The 17,019-nt window shown below is 49.2% G+C and overlaps 1 protein-coding gene across 2 annotated transcripts in view; it reads right to left on the bottom strand.

Moving 5' to 3' along the window:
- Nucleotides 1-16,673, bottom strand: part of AVL9 (AVL9 cell migration associated) — a 28,939-nt gene extending 12,266 nt beyond the window's left edge. The window contains exons 1-10 of one of the 2 annotated variants that reach the window (XM_064169581.1): nt 16,513-16,673; nt 9,474-9,594; nt 7,874-7,959; nt 6,480-6,551; nt 5,482-5,571; nt 5,076-5,142; nt 4,378-4,418; nt 3,399-3,437; nt 2,262-2,331; nt 884-1,419 (exon numbers count right to left, since the gene is read on the bottom strand). In XM_064169581.1, the coding sequence (XP_064025651.1) occupies nt 884-1,419; nt 2,262-2,331; nt 3,399-3,437; nt 4,378-4,418; nt 5,076-5,142; nt 5,482-5,571; nt 6,480-6,551; nt 7,874-7,959; nt 9,474-9,594; nt 16,513-16,578 (1,188 nt within the window). In that variant the 5' untranslated portion in view covers nt 16,579-16,673. Of the gene's footprint in view, nt 1-883; nt 1,420-2,261; nt 2,332-3,398; nt 3,438-4,377; nt 4,419-5,075; nt 5,143-5,481; nt 5,572-6,479; nt 6,552-7,873; nt 7,960-9,473; nt 9,595-15,792; nt 15,861-16,512 lie in introns of those variants that run through there. The other variant, XM_064169582.1, reaches the window with a different exon arrangement.
- Nucleotides 16,674-17,019: the final 346 nt, after the last annotated feature.

Raw genomic sequence — 17,019 nt, 5'->3', positions numbered from 1 at the left:
ATGGCACACTGGGCAGAAACCAAGAGCACGTGCACTTCATCACACAGTGCATGGCAACTGGAAACACAGGGGAAAGGAGCACAACTGCTCCCTTGGATTACAGCAGGCACAGGGAGAGCGCTCCAGATGACAAGCTCTTATCAGCTGAAAACAAACAGCCTGTGTCAAAGCAACAGTGGTGCTTTGAGAGGAATTAGCAACCTGAAATGGAAAGATCTCCACAAATATGGCTCAAGAAGTTGGCAAAGGAAGGGTTAGCTACTGGCAAAGCTTCCCCTACTTGGAGCATCAACTGTCAGCTCCCGAGCTCGCATTTGTCTCCAAGTATAACAACTTCCATTCCCATCCTTTTTAAACAAGCATAAATGAAGGGAGAGCAGATCTTACAGGAGTGGTACCTAAGAAACTAGTGTCACAACATGGCTTAGGCTGGAAGGGACTTCAGAGATCATTTACTCCAACCTCTCCATCACAGGCAGGGACACCTCCCAGCTTTCATCTGAAGTATCTAAACATTTCTTAAGTTGATCTTGCCCCATATAGGTCAGATCAGTTCTTGAGAGTAAACAAACCAGCAGTTACTGACACATACACCATTTGTTAACCCTACTGGGGTTACAGGTTACCATCAGTAGACCTTCAAGAGAATCTAAGTATGCATAGGTGTGTAAGGAAAGGGAAGTGGAGTGCATGTGTGTGTGGGCACATCTCTCTTAGGCAGGGGAGAAGTGTGAGTGCATGTCTAGGAACACAGACACTAACCAGAGACTATTTGACATGCTTCGTAGAACCCTACTGGCCATTTGTGGGTAACCAAAACCACTGGCCACTTCTGAAAGGGAGAAGGCCCTGAGTTAGCAGGCATCAGGCAGAACAGGTTTACCTTTGTGAAAATGGCCAGGGGCATACCAAACTGGTCCTCCTCCAACCCAGAGATCAGGCCCGGAACAAGCACCGCCTGGCCTGTATTGGCCTGGGGCTGCACGGTGATTGGAAGGCTTTCTGAGGTGCTCCTGCCTTTGCTTGGAAGGTTTTCAGCCTGCTGGGATGCTGCATTTTCATGCTCTTCCTTCAAATTCGACTCCTCCAAACTGTTAGTATCTAAAGTCTCCCAGTCACTTTCAGAGGATGCTGGGGAGCCGTGGGAAGGAACCTTCAAGCGCTGCACAGTACCACTGGAAGACTGAGCTCCATTGCAAGTCTTCTCTGACTGGGAGAAAGGCATGTTTGCTCTCTGACCCTCCAGTGCCTGCTTTTCTGCCATCTTCCCATCTCCCTTTCCCAAGTCTGTATGTGAGGCATCAGCAGCAGACATAGAAACATCTAAGTGCGGCACGTTGCCCTGCGAGCCGGCATCCTCCGACACGCTCTTCCTCGGCCTGTACTGCGAGCAGTCAGTCAGGCCATGTTCAATCATACCTGCAAAACCAACAGCAGCATCTCAGCAGAGACTGGAGGCACTTTTCTGCAAGAAAATGAAACGAGCACTCTTGTCTGCAGGGTGGGAATCACATACTCTAGAACACTGCTTTGGAGGGAATGTGTTAAACAAAACCGAACCCAAACCAACCAAAACAACTCCCCCTCAACATTTTCTCTCCTAGAGAATCTGCCTCGACTTCTTTGGCTTTGACAACGTGGGTTAGAAGCTAAGAATCAGCAAGGTAAGGAGGTTTACACTTGCTTTGCTTGTTGTTTGGGGTTTTTCATTGTTGTTGGTTTGGTTTTGTGATTGTTTTGCTTTGTTTTGCTTTTTCTCTTGCAGAGTTTATACAGAAGGAAGAGAGAGGTTTCATTTTTTGTAACAAGCATGTTTCCAAGTGACTGCCTGATGTGGACACAGTCCATGAACACACATGCAAGTCACTCACTCATCAGGCAACACACCAACGTTAACTCTATTGCCACATAAGTTAGGAGCAATGGATGGAAGCTGCAGCACAGGAGGTTCCAGCTCAACACAAGGGGGAACTTCTTCTGTGTAAGGGTCCCAGAGCCCTGGCACAGGCTGCCCAGAGAGGTTGTGGAGACTCCTTCCCTGGAGCCTTTCAAGGCCTGTCTGGATGTGTTCCTGTGTGACCTGAGCTAGATTGTATGGGCCTGCTCCAGCAGGGGAGTTGGACATGATGATCTCTCTGGGTCCCTTCCAACCCCTGCCATCCTGTGAGCCTGGGATAAGTTGTTTTCCAAATGAAACAGTACAGCCAGGCTCACTTAGCAGCAGAGAGCACAGAGAAAGATGCCCAAACTTCTCTTCTTACCTGGAAACAGTGACAGGACAGTCATCAGAGCTCCAACCAATCTGTTTACTGGAGAAATATAAAACAGCACCTGGTGGCAGAAGGGTGGGAAGAGATCATGCAAGAGAAGAGAGGGGAATTAGGGAGGAGAGAATAAGAGAAACAGAATTACACTTAAGCATGGCAATGATAGGCAGAACAGATGCAAACTCTTCAAGGCACTGCTTTTTATCTTACTTTAGAAAGGCTGCTTAGCAAATAAAAGCTCTTCCAAGCAAACACTGAACTGCCTTTCGTATCCTTACATTTTGTAATCCACCCATACATGTGGAATATGCACCTGGCAGTTGGTCAGATTTTCCTGTCAGGAAGTCTGATGCTCCTCCAAAATTGATCCAGCCACTGAATGACTGACAGAAAAAGCTTGTTCCTGGCATGAAATGGGTCCAGAACTGGCTGGAGGGCAGAGCCCAGGGAGGGGTGGTGAATGGTGCCACATGCGGCAGGTAGCTGGCACCAGTGCTGCCCCCCAGTGGATCCCCCAGGGACTGCTGGGCTCAGTCCTATTCAATAGCTTCACTGATAATCTGGAGCAGGGGATTGAGGCCAGCATCAGTAAATTGGCAGTTGACACCAAGCTAGGAGCAGCTGTGGAGCAGTTGGAGGATATGAGAGCCCTGCAGAGGGACCTGGCCAGGCTGGATGGGTGGGCAGAGGCCAATGGGATGAGATTGAACAAGGCCAAGTGCAGGGTTCCACACTTTGACCACAACAACCCCAAGCAAAACTACAGGCAGGGGCCAGCGTGGCTGAGAGCAGCCAGGCAGAGAGGGACCTGGGGGTGCTGAAGATTAGGCAGCAGCGTTGTGTGCATCCTTCCCTGTCTAAGATGGTACATTTCTTTGCTCCTGTTTAATCACAGTTTGCTCATTTTGGGTGGGACAAAGAAGGCAGAGTGTGGACAGAACTGAAGGCATATTTATACATCAGCACACAGCACTGACTTCTGGCATCATTTCCCAGTTTCTACAGGGATGCAGAACTGCTGTTATGACTTCAAGTACCAATTTGTTTTCCACTAGCATATTCTACTTAGCTTCATAAGGAAATGAAAACCAATTTCTATTTCATTTACTTGCCTCAGCCTAAAACCATTACCTTTTTCTCTAGCAGAATCAATTTAAAAAGGATCAAGACCTGGAAAAAGAAAAAGAAGACTGTGAGTGAAGCCATGTCATCTAGCAAAAATACTGTGCCAGCATCATCTCCTGATTGGAGACTTCAAGTTAATGACCTCCTAACAAACGACCAAATAGATTTGATCAGTGAAAACCAACACTCTCTGCACCTGAGCACTCACTTTAAACCAGCAGGAGATGCACGAAGACCTGCACAAACAGGAATTGTGTCGCCTGAATCATCCAAAGCTGACCAGGAAGAGCATGCTGTCCATTGCCAGAGTTGTGAAAACCAGGCACAGCAATACAGGAAGCAATTCTGCAGCACACCAAGGACAGCATTCACCTCACCTAAGCATCTACAGATAGGGCATCTAGATCAGAAGGGGCTGTCCAGATTCTCAGTGCTCAAAGGAAAACACAGATGCTTCTGAGGTATGACTGGCAGACATCTGAAGTTAGAGAAACTTCAGATGAGTTCCACCCCAAAATACTGAGCACGTGAAAATGCACCATGAAATCCAGACGCTTGAACCTGTTTCCTTGCCTCTCTGTTGATAGAGAACTCTAAATGCTGGTTGTACCTGAACTAGAGCTTCAAGAAAAAGGAGAGGTGCAAGTATCCTCAGCTTCTGTGATGGCAGAAGCTGCAAAAATTACAGGATAGAGAGGAAACTGCTCCAAGTTGTGTCTGTTATGTACCTCAGCAACAGCCTTCCACCACATTCATCTGGCAAGCAGCAAACAGAAACAAGACCACAGCTGAAATACCACTCAGACTTTGGGACAGTGCTAAAGAAACCAAGCAGACAGACAAAACTTCTCAGTCTCCAATATGCTGCTACTAAGTTATGCAGGAGGAAGAGGAATCAGGAAGCTGCAGCAAGAAGCACTTAGGAAACAGTTTTCAGTTGCACATAAAGCACTGGACTTTTACACATCTAGCACAAAATGCCTACCTTGTGTCTAAAGTGAAGAACGAGATCCCGAGGAGACAGACCTGAGATACCAAACAGAGAGCAAGCATTACAGTTTAGCAGCTAGTAGACATATGAACTCCTTGCCACTTTTCAAAGGGAAGGGGACACCCATTGTGCATCCTCTGTGCACCTGGCTATTTCAGCAGCACAACTCACAGCAAATGATGTCTTTGGAGTAGGAGCAAGAGTTAAACCTACAATGGAGACAGTGATAGTGTGAAGAGCCCCACTCTGAGATACTCCTGTTGGCTGCCATGCAGCATTATGGAAACACTGCATTAAGTGTTACACTGTGCCTTTAGAAAACACAGGGAAGAGTCAGAATCAGATGGGACGCATCCCAAATGACAGGTAGATGAACACCAGAGCTCCCCACACCATCAAACAGTTCTATCTAAAACTTAAAGCAGCAGTGTTGCCCAAAAGCAGCCTAGCAGCTGCTTGTCAGACTGAGGTCAAGAGGCAGCAGGGCTTTCAGGCTGCAACTGGCTCCTATTATCCAAGCACCACTGCATTTATTGAAATTCACTGATAATGAAATGCCTAAGAGAGCACTGTGCAGGCACAAGACCTCTGGCCCTTCATCTGTTAATGCACATAAACAGATCAGCTCAGGAAAGGAAGGTACTGATTAGAGTAACATTACCTCTGCTGCTGGTACAAGAAAAGACACTTACCAAGATAAACCTGTGACCCCTCCAGCAAAGTACTGCCCAAGGAACTGTTCATGTGATCATAAAGTTCCTGCAGAAGTTAGAACAGAAGGCATTAATGACACACAGCCACACAAAACCCAAAATCAACTCACTCAAAGGTTTCAACATTTTACTCCAGAAAGTAAGTGAATTTTGATTAATGGAAGCAGTGGAGAGCCAGGCTGAGAGTCCTGCTCCTTCTGCTTCACTACAGAGCAGGATGGTGACTCTCTGTCAGAGCAGGGTGGTTCATTTAGTTCATGGTCAGTTTTTCCAAGGGCTAACTGAATGACCTACATAAATGGAGGACTTCACCACTAATTAAAACCACTGAGGTACCTCTAAGTACACCAAAAGCTGTGTTCTGTGTGGCTACTGATGAACTTACCTTTAGAATTGAGATCTGTGAGAAGTCTTTTTCTTCGAAATAGGCATGTGTAATGAGTTGCAGCTTGGCCTGAAGTAACCCATACAAAGGCTTGGAGGAAAAGGAAACACAAAAGCAAGTTAAGATAAATCTATTTAATAACCTATTTTGGACCTTCACCTTAGAATCATAGAATTAGCCAGGTTGGAAGAGACCTCCAAGCTCAGCCAGCCCAACCTAGCACCCAGCCCTGGCCAATCAACCAGACCATGGCACTAAGTGCCTCATCCTGGCTTGGCTTCAACACCTCTTGCCACAGCAACTCCACCACCTCCCTGGGCAGCCCATTCCAATGCCAATCACTCTCTCTGCCAACATCTTCCTCCTCACATCCAGCCTAGACCTGCTCTGCCACAACTTGAGACTCTGTCCCCTTCTTCTGTTGCTGGCTGCCTGGCAGCAGAGCCCAACCCCACCTGGCTACAGCCTCCCTTCAGGTAGCTGCAGGCAGCAATGAGCTCTGCCCTGAGCCTCCTCTGCTGCAGGCAGCACCCCCCCAGCTCCCTCAGCCTCTCCTCACAGGGCTCTGCTCCAGGCCCCTCCCCAGCTTTGGCGCCCTCCTGTGGACACCTTCCAGCACCTCAGCATCTCTCTTGAATTGAGGAGCCCAGAACTGGACACAGCACTCAAGGTGTGGCCTGAGCAGTGCTGAGCACAGGGGCAGAAGAACCTCCCACACTGCTCCTGAGCCAGGCCAGGATGCCATTGGCACACTGCTGGCTCACCTTCAGCTACTATCAGCCAGCATCCCCAGGTGCCTTTCTTCTCCCATTCTTATCCTGCACTCTCTCTATGGCTCACTCTAATGCTGTCATTTTCCAGTTCAACTTTAATTTATTCATCTTTGGATTGATCTAAACAGAAACGTTTGGATCCAAAAGTCCCAAGTAAGAGCAGAGAGACCAGCCAATTGTTAGTGCTATTTGCATGTGTTCTGAGAGTTCAAGAAGCATTCTTACCAGCTGACTGAGAACACAGACACTTTTCTGTACCGTTTCTCGGGTGACATCAGCTTGCCGTACTTTTAGTGCCTAGGCAACAGAAGCATTACAGCATTTTTAGCCACACACAACTTCAAAAAGAAGTCTTGCTGCCACACATCACCTCCCTGTTTGAACAAGATGCTAAAACTGGCTGCTTGCAATGGTGGAATAGCCAAACTAAGCAACAGTGTACCCTTGTCTAGCAAAAATGGTGACAACGCTGATTATGTAGAGCTGTGTCCTCATCTCACCGTGCACAGCAAGGCTCCAAACACAGCTGTGATGATAGGCAGAGGACTGCTTAAAGGACAGCAGCAATCATCCTGGAACAGGCAATGGCATTTGAACTCAAGGCAATGGAACAGAAGAGAAGCCACAATGAACTGCTGATGCTTCTGCAACATTACCTGTCAAAATGGACCAGGTTGAAAAGCCTTTTGCCTGGTACTTGAGCATTTATTCTGACCAACCCATAAAAACAGCTACATTCTCAGCCAGACCAGGTGGTCTCTGCACAACCAGCCACGTTCTCAGCCAGACCAGGTGGTCTCTGCACAACCAGCCAAGTCCTCAGCCAGACCACGTGGTCTCTGCACAACCAGCCAAGTCCTCAGCCAGACCAAGTGATTCAAATCTGCATGGGTCAAGTTTATACCACAGCATAAACAGGAACTTTAAGTGTAATCAAGGCATCAACCAAAGCACATATGTTGCATCTCTTGAAGACATGACTCATTTAAAACCCAGACCCATATGGGGCTCCAGATTCTTGGCATTTGACTGGAAAAGGGAGACATTTGGAAAGAAAGCAGGAATAAATTCTCACTTTGAAGGGCACAGATCATGCTGCCATTACTACTTTTGAAAGCAGATCATGCACATAATTCCATCAGTGTAGCTCTCATCAACTTCCCAGCATTACTGCTAGAAGTTCAGCATCAGGAAGCAGCTGCAATAAGTAGGAAGACTCTGGTCTGCTCTGCAGCTGCACCTTTGACAAAGAAGGGAGGTGAAGAGAAAATTCCCTACATTTGCATGGTCAGGCAGCAGGAAATACTCTTAAGATTTCTCCTTCACTGTCACAGGCTGGAGAAATGTCAGCTTTTTCCACCCAAGAAGTCTACAGCTTGGAAACAGGATTTGGTTTAATTTTGCTGCTTGGTGCTGACATCAGATTAGCTCTCAAGAAACAAAATGTATTAAACACTTCAAAAGCTGCCTGCTGGCATAAGGGAAAGAAATAGTTCTCCTGTTCTGCAGCTACCTGCTGTGTACATTGGCAGTCTGTACTGTGAGCCCACCATGCAGTTTGACTGTTGGTGCACCAAGTTTGTTACTGCACCACCACAGCTCCCAGCTAGCAAAGTTACCTTGGCTTCAATCTGCCTGTAGCAAGAGACTCCGTATACTGTGGTTTGATCTCCACTTCTGGGTGGCAGATGGAAAAACACTGTATCTAGTGGGGGGAAAGGAAGAAAGTTTCAGTAGGCATTGAAGACAGTAAGCAGAGTTCAGTATTTTTATTTTCAGCATCATTTCTCTGTAAAAGGTTTGCTGAGGTAAAAGCTGCCATGCTCGGTTCCCGAGACAGACCAAACAGGAGAAAGAAAAAGCCTTCTTTAAAGTTATACCAGCACCCAAATGGGTTCTCAGATCTCAAGATGCTTTGAGGAGGAACCTCCAGCTGTGCTCATACAGATATCCTGACAACAACCTCACATTCAAGCCCCACCAAGGTCCCAGAAGCCCACTGACAGGTTCTCAGAGGCAGCTCCTGACAGCAGAAACCTGCTGGCATTGCTGCTTTCTCGTCACAGAATTAATCAGATTGGCAAAGACATTCAAGATCATCAAGTCCAAACTATCACCTAACACCTTCTAATTAACTAAACCATGGCACTAAGTGCCTCATCCAGTCTCCTTTTAAACACCCTCAGGGACGTTTAAACACCTCTGAGGGCATTCCATTGGCAATCACTCTTGCTGTGAAGAATTCAGTACAGAACAGCAAAGACTGCAAGGTTCTCTGAGGTGAGTACACTTGGGAGGGTGATGCCATTAAGAAGGCAAATGCAGTGACCACAGGGAAGGTTAAGAAACACACCAAGGAGGACATACACAGCTGTGAAAGATTAGAGTAGCTACTGCTGCTGCCAAGGCAGCCAGCCACGCACCAGCACCACTATGCTAACAAAAATGCTTTGTGAAGTAATTAGTAAGTGCAAGTAATTAGTGTCCCTCTGCAAGTGGGACATGAAAAACAACCATCTCTAGAAAATATGACAAGGTTTTTAGGGCTGTGTGTATATATACAGACACACACACTTGCTGCAGATATGTATACACACACACCTGCTGTAGCGGCAAAACACCTGCTAAATCCTAAGCAAAGGAGAAAAACCTTACAGCTGCTTGCATTTCAAATTCAGAAATTCATCCTAAGGACACAGAGCTGCTGGAATGAGCCAGAGGTGGGCCACCAAGATGATCCAAGGCCTGAAGCACCTCTGCTATGAGGCTTGGCAGTAGGAGCTGGGGTTGTTCAGCCTGGAGAAGACTCCAGGGGGACCTTAGGGGTTTTGCTCCTTGTTTATTCCCCCTTGAAAGAACTGAGGAAGATGGTAGCACAGTTTTGCACTGAGACTACACACAAGTAAGCTTTTATTGACATCACAGAATGTTAGGGGTTGGAATGCCCCTCTAGAGATCACTCAGTTCAACCCCCCCTACCAAAGCAGGACCACCTAGGGCAGGCTGCACTCCTCTTGCTGTAGGAGGTAGACCTTTATGATCTACTTTCACCTCAACCTCTAAAGCAACCTATCATTGCCAATGCAATTTGTAGCATACACAAAAAGCAGAGGAAGTCTAATAGTGGGAAAAAAATTGCTGCTCAACTGTTCAGGTATCAGGATTTTCCTTCTGGCTGCAGCAAAAGCAGAGCACACAACCTCCTCTGGCACTTCTTACCTTCCTGATAGTTGTGAGCACCGTCTGGTAAGGCAAGGAAAGGCAAGTACTTCCATTCCTCTGGCAAACTCTGGCTGTCATGTCCTTCTCCAGGCCTTAGGGGAGGATAGGAAAATTCAATCTAAACAAACAAAAGCAGAAGGGAGGCAAAGAGAGAATACTTTACTGCTACCAGATAAGCAAACCTCTGTGATTCAGCCCAGCACCTTGTCTTTAGCAATAGTATGAAAGAGTTTGCCTTCCTACCAGCATTCCTTGTCTCTTCTTCCAAAGGACCCACAAGACTGACCTCTGGAGCAGTCTGATAGGCCCTGAGCAAATTTGGTTCCCATAGCACATCCATCCTGCCTAGTACTCTATGAAGCAGACCTTTGAGCAGAAAACATCACCCAGCTGCTGACTCCCTTCTCCCCTCCACACACACAGCCAGCAGCACAGTGCTGCAGCTGCAGTGTCAGCAGGTGTTACTGCTGGGGTGCACACATCCTCCAATCAGATTGGGCTTCCCATGGTCAGGTAGCCCTCTAACACACCAAACCTCTGCTTTATCCCACTGAATATCCTCAGAAACTACACTAACAACCAGATGCTGCTTTTAAAGAGCTTGATGCCCTGGACTGCAATGTGTTCCACACGTTGGGCTAAAGCACCTCCCTTTGCTTTCCCCAAGAAATTCTGCCTTTCACTTTCACCTTGCATTTATTTGCCATTTACCTCTTTCTCTTCACTGCCAGGGACAACTTTTCTATTCCTTGCTCTACAGAATATGTCTACCACAGACCCTCAGCATCTTCCTCTCCACAGCACTATCCTTTTGTCTTCTTTCTCCATGGAGACCCCTCTGGGCTTCCAGCCACTTTGATCATCTTATTTCCCCCCTCCAGATAGGAGTTTCTTAAATTACTGAAGAAAATCCAACCACAACTTTATCAGTTAAAGAAACTGCAACTTAGAATCATAGAATCAATCAGATTGGAAGAGACCTCCAATATCATCCAGGCCAACCTAGCACCCAGCCCTGCCCAACCAACCAGACCATGGCACTAAGTGCCCCAGCCAGGCTTGGCTTCAACACCTCCAGGGATGGCAACTCCACCACCTCCCTGGGCAGCCCATTCCAATGCCAATCACTCTCTCTGTGGGAACTTCCTCCTAACTTCTCCTGAAGAACACAAAGTAGTGAGCTGTGAAATATTCCAGCTTGGTTGATTCTATTGTATACTACCTGCCTACTGTGCTCCCCCAAAATAGACAGAGGGACTTGAAAAGACAGCAAAGCATACACTCCACACACATTGCTAACAGCATCAATCACACCTCAAAGAATCACAGCAGCTACTGGGTTGGCAGAGACCAAGAAGAGAAACAGAGAAACAGTAATCCACCAGTGAAACAGAGTCTTGGAAAAAAAGACAGCAAACAGAAGGGACCAAACCAGGCTGTAACTTAACAAAAGAAAGATCACAGAAGGGTTTAGGTTGGAAGGGACCTCAAGGATCATCCGAGGCAGGGACGCTTCCCTCTAGTAGAGGTTGCTCAAGGACTCATCCAAGCTGGCCTTGAACACCTCCAGGGAAGTTGTGGAGCACAGAATCACGCAATGTGATCAAAGATCAAACCTCCCTGGGCAACCTGTGCCAGTGTCTCACCACCCTCACTGCAAACAACTTCTTCCTAACATCCAGTTTCAATCTCCCCTCTGCCAGTTCAAACCCATTCCTCCTCATCCTGTCGTTACAAGATCTTGTCAATAGTCCCTACCCAGCCTTCCTGTAGCCCCCTTCAGATACTGGAAGGCCACTCCAAGGTCTCCTCCAAGCCTTCTCTTCTCCAGGCTGCAGAGCCCCAACTCTCTCAGCCTGTCCTCACAGCAGAGCTGCTGCAGCCCTCTCAGCATCTTGGTGGCCTCCTCTGCACTGGCTCCAACACTTCCATGTCCTTGTGCTGGGGGCTGCAGAACTGCCCCCAGGACTGCAGGTGGGGTGTGAGGAGAGCAGAGCCAAGGGGCAGAATCCCCTCCCTTGCCCTGCTGCCCACACTGCTCTTGCTGCAGCCCAGCACAGGGTTGTGTCTGGGCTGCACTCACACTGCAGGCTCCTGTTGAGTTTTTCATCAGCCCAGACCCCCAGGGCCTGTTCCTCAGGGCTGCTCTCAGCCATTCCCCACCCAGCCTGGAGTTGTGCTTGGGATTGCACCCACTCAGGTGCAGGACCTCCAGAAAGGCTGCCTGTGGAATCTACTGAACAAAATGACTTCAGTATTTCCCTCTTGCAAGCAAATTCTACAATTAGGGGTGCAGGGGACCTGAATCAGCAAGCAGCTGTCAAAAGAGCTGATAAAAATAGCAGATTGGGGCTCACTCATTCCTTAGACACTCCTAATTCTGCAAACAAAGTCAAGCCTAAATTGCCAGCAGTTCTGCTTGGAGACACTCCCCAGGAGCACACATTACTCAGGCCATGTTGCACACCTGGAGCTCAAGCCATTGAAATTCTCCACAGCAGAAGCACATGTACAGTTCAGGAAGAGAAGTCTCAAAGGGCATTCTTCCCTCTCAGAGGTCCTATTCAGGCTCTTCTCTAGAACCTAGGTTTCAGCTATTTCATTCCTGACCTGATGCTCCCTTTTGAGTGCCAGGAAGAAAGTCTAGTCAGGTGAGACAGGAGGATTGGTCTTCACATTCCACACAAAAACATGCTCCCCACAGATGGACAACACACAACACTCTGATGGCTAATGCAAACATCACATTCACATGAAAAAAGTTAAGTATTTGAAGAGCCAAAGGACAGCTTTGAGATTCCCCAGGAATAGGCCTTTCACTACTTAGAATAAACCACTCCCACAGCTGTGACACCAAGTCTGAGATGTCAGTACACCGGTGGAGCACCACCAGTGGGTCAAGATCAGCTGCTGCTATTTCACAGACCAAGGATCTCACAAGTGACCAGCAGTGTAAGCAGCCCCTGCCATGCACAGCACTCTCCTCACTGCCCCCAGGCTTGCATTTTTCCCCACTGCAGTCAGAAACGTAGATGCTCAAGAAAGCCAAGAGCAATCTGGAACACATTCCAGCCCCTGAGAGGATACACAGGCTGACGATCATCCACTGCACAAGGCCAGAGGTGATCTGCAGAGCTGCTCAGGGGGCTGCACAGAACAGTTTGGCCATACCCGAAGTGAAGGGCAGCTGTGTATGGCCTGACTGGTGGCAACACAGGGCCTGAGCTTACTCAGATGTAACAGCCTCACAGCATCACGAGAAGATGATTCTTGTGCCAGGTCAGGCAGTAGAGCAGCAAAGGCAGCATCAGCTTCCTCAGCAGGCAGCCAGGGGCTTTCCAGGCTCTTGTGTGAAACTCTCTTGGCCATAACTATTTCCAGCTCTGCTGAAACTTTCCTTCCTCTCCTTTTCAAATAAATCAGTTCTCATTTCAGTCTCGCCTTCAAAACTAATTATTTTTAGAGCACTCAAGATATTTCAAGCCTTCCTACACCCTCAGGGTGTATTATCTCTCTGCCTCCCAATGCAAATAAGGCTTGGAGACAGAGTTGAAATGAGGATTGCCACATACAGCATCACTAGTGGAGAACTCATGACACTCAGCCTTCCAGCTTCATCATGAAGTGAAGCCTCTGTAGCAAACCAAGTTGTGGGTTGCAGATGACAGTCAGGCTCTGTTCAGGTGACAGTTTTGCTGAACACCTGTACCACCTGTCTGCAAATGGTTTACATCCACTTGTTCTTGTGCCACCATTGTCTCTTAGATTAAATGGTTGGGGTTTCCCCCTTATTTCTCACTTTCCACCATCTGTGTGTAGTGTAATGGGCCACCAAGTCCTTCAAAGACCATAAACCAACGTAGCAAGCACAAACCAGAAGTCCCAGGCTGCCACTTTCAGAAGAATTTTCCACCTCCTTGTGCCCATGTGGCTGTATTTTGCAGATGTCAGCTCAGCAAACAGAACCCATGAAAAAACTGGCTTAAAACAAACCCACCAAAATAAGGCTTCATTTTTAGTCACCTCACTTCCCCACTTCAGCTTAGCACACAACCACCTCTGCTTTTTAGTGGTGAAGAGGTGGCAAAGTGGAGAAAGTTCCCTTATTTGCAGAGGCAGCTTACAGTCTTTGTGTGAACACAGCCTCAAAATCCATTTTGTTAGCCTACCCAGTCAAGCCCTTCTACAGCCTGCTCAAAAACAAGACTGCCCAAGGACTACCTCATCCACTTCTGGAAGTGACGGAGAGAATCCAAATCCATTTTCCTGAAAGGTGGATCAGACTTTTTCTACATCAATGAACACATAATTACACTACAGGATTATTTGTTGCCATGCTCACCCTCAAATCACACCACTTTGGTGACCCACCCCTGCTTATATGCACTCTCTCTTCACTTCCCAAGATCTCCACATCCTAATTCCTGAATCTGTATTGTTAGTATTCATCCCTGAAGCAGGACTTTGTAATGCACCCCATTTCTATCACTCCAGCATTACTGCCATCCAGCTCTTGCACAACGCTCCAGTCTTCCTTTTAACACTCAAGTTAGCCTATTGCAGTTACATTTTACTGCACAACAACGCTGCCACCACCACCTTTCAGACCACCAGTCCCTCTTCTGACACAAACCTGCTGCTTCCTCTCCTTCATGCTGTTCCTCACCCTAGTTCCAGCTCTTGTACTCACTCTGCTTCCTCTCCTTCATGCTGTTCCTCACCCTAGTTCCAGCTCTTGTACTCACTCTGCTTCCTCTCCTTCATGCTGTTCTTCACCCTAGTTCCAGCTCTTGTACTCACTCTCCACTATCTCCACCCTAAAATAGCAGGAACCCACATCTGTTTTGGTGGCACTGTTGTGATATCCACTATCAAGTTCCAGGCAGGTTTGAGATACTGTGTTTCTTTCACAGAGAAATAAATCTGCCATTTACTCTGACCAAAGAGGCAGGGTAAGCAGGCATGATCATTCTTTAGTGAATGCACACAGGACCCAGTCTACTTAGTTTCATCTTGTTAATGAATTCTTTCCTTCACCAGCTCTCTAGAGCCATGCATACTGCTGGTGTCAAACTCATTAGGCTCTAACTGCGCAGCTCCCTGCCTCCAGCTCCGTTCAGAAACATGTTCTGTAGGTCAGGCACAGCTCTGCTAAGTCAGATGTAGGATGCATGTACAATTAGGTTTCTGGTTTGGCTCCTCTTAGAAAGCCTGGCTCTTTGTGGTTCAGTCAATTTCCTCCTATCCCTGCAGATCTTTTCCTTGCAACGCAGCTCCCCCTTCCCCACCTACCTTCCTCTCCAACTTCTCCCATTCATTCACTGATTCACAGATTCATAGAATAGCTTAGGTTAGAAAGGATCTCAAAGATCATCTAGTTCCAATCCTCCCCTCCCACCAAGGACAGGGACAGCTTCCAAAAAAGACTCTGGTTCAGGGATATTCTGACCAAATTTTGGACACCACCCAAAAGCATACTTCTGCAAAGGTTTTACTGGCAGTAAGATAAACTTTGCTGCTGCTAATTTATAGCTGGGGGGGTTGGTGTGGTTCGGTTTTCTGGGTTGTTCCTTTTTTTTCTTTGCAACAGGACTGAATAATGTAATGGAAAAAGAAATCCAAACCCCAAGAGAACAGAAGCAACAAAATCCACCTCTGCTTTTGTCTCCAAACGATGTCCTTTCCAAGAGGCCAACACGATGAAGACAAAACCACACTCTTCCTCCTACAGGCATCAGCTAACACTCATCTCCTAATGGCCTTTGACAAGAGAGAGACTGACAAACATCACAAACCTTGCACCTGAAAGGAGTAAGCTCCTACGAGCATCTACATGGGAAGAGGCTCAAGACACCCTGAGGAGAAAGGATGCTTCACAAAGCCGTGCAGACCTTTCAGAAGAAGGGGTGGCAGCACATCTGCAATGACTTACTGCACTTGCACTTCAGCCTCTGTCGGTACAAGGAACTGTTTTAAGTGTTACCATGCTGTGTTTGCTTTGTTTCCTGAAGAATTAACAAATACTGACTTCAGCCTCTGGCACCCGGCATGAGATGGACACACACCAACCTAGCTCTTCTGTAACCACAGCATTCAGCGTTGTTTTGGCAACTTCTGTAAAGGCTAAACTCACTCCACGTTAAAGGACTCGCTCTAAGTCCACATTAGGTCTATCTCCTCACACCTTGCCGCTGGAAAACAGCCGTGAGCAGCCCAGCTGGGCAGCAGCACCTCCTGTGTCAAGGGTTAGAGCGAAGAAATTTCGAAATCAGAATGCAAAAGACCTACTAAATAACGCAACACAAAGTTCCTCTACCTGGGAAGGCACAGGGAGCAGTCGAGCACGTACGAAAAAGGGAAGATGCATGCAAAGATAAGATGCATCCAAGGTGGACTTCCATCCTGGCGGCACCAGGCCGGCTGTGCACAAGCCGAACGCGATGCCGCCCGCTGGGCCGGCAGGCATAGAAAGCAGATTCAAACCCACTTCGCTTTTCTCTTCATTCTGTCTGAATGCACTCAGCACGCAGGGCTCGGAGGATGCGGAGGCCACGACGCCAGACGCCTCCCAGCACAGGGCCATGCCGGGGCGCCGGCCGGCGGCCGGGAGCTCACACGGCCGGCCCTGGCTTCTCCTCGGAGCGCCGGGGCCGGCCAGGAAGCGGTCACGTACGCAGCTCGGCAAACGCGAACAGCCCGGAGCGGGGCTGAGTCACGGCCCCGACCGGCAGCCCCCACCCCGCGGCTGAGCGAGCCGCCGGGGCCCTACCGCGCTCCGCCGCTTCCAAACCTTCCCGCAGCTCAAGCCAAGGCCCTCCGGCCCCGCCCGTCCCGCAGGGGCTCAAAGCCTTCCTCCCGGGGCCGCAGCCGGGCCGCAGGCTGAGGGCAGCAGCCGGGCAGGCGCCGGCTCGCCGCAAGGAAAGGGACTCGGGGAAGGAAGGGAGGGAGGGGAGAGACGGCAGACGAGAAGCCCCCGAAGCGGGCGGGGGTGGGGGGAGAAGGCAGGATGAGGCGGGAAGCACCCGCGCCCCCTCACCTGGCAGCCCTTCTTGTGGTGGAAGCCCACCACCACGATGTGCAGCACCGGGCCCCGCTTCTCCATGGAGCCCCAGGGCCGGCCGCTCTGGAGGATGCCGCCGTGCCCGGGCTCTCGCTCCGCCTCCCGCCGCCCAGGGCCCGACAGGGACGCGGCCGCGGCCGGCAGCGCTTCCGCAGCGCCGGCCCGGGGAGGGCGGGACACCGCCGGCAGCGCCTCCCCCTGCCCGCCCGCCCGGCCGCGCTTTCGCCTCGGCCCGGCCCCTCGGCAGGTACCCACAGCCATGGGTACCGCGGGGAGAGCTCCGGTGACGCTAGCTCTGTCGGAAGGAGCGCAGCGGCTTCGTTTTGTCCCCGGAAGACACATGGCGGGCCGGGCAGCCTGGAGCGGGCAGCTCGCAGGGCCTCGGCTGAGGCCTTCTCCGCAGCCCGGGCGGGCCGCGGCAGGGGCGATGGCGGTGCCGCCTGCTGTCCCGAGGAACCGCCTCTCGGAGCCCCTCTGAAAGGC

This window comes from Pogoniulus pusillus, chromosome 32, assembly GCF_015220805.1.
Source record: "Pogoniulus pusillus isolate bPogPus1 chromosome 32, bPogPus1.pri, whole genome shotgun sequence".
Classification (NCBI taxonomy): Eukaryota; Metazoa; Chordata; class Aves; order Piciformes; family Lybiidae; genus Pogoniulus; species Pogoniulus pusillus.
This window is presented reverse-complemented; position numbering and strand designations above follow the sequence as displayed.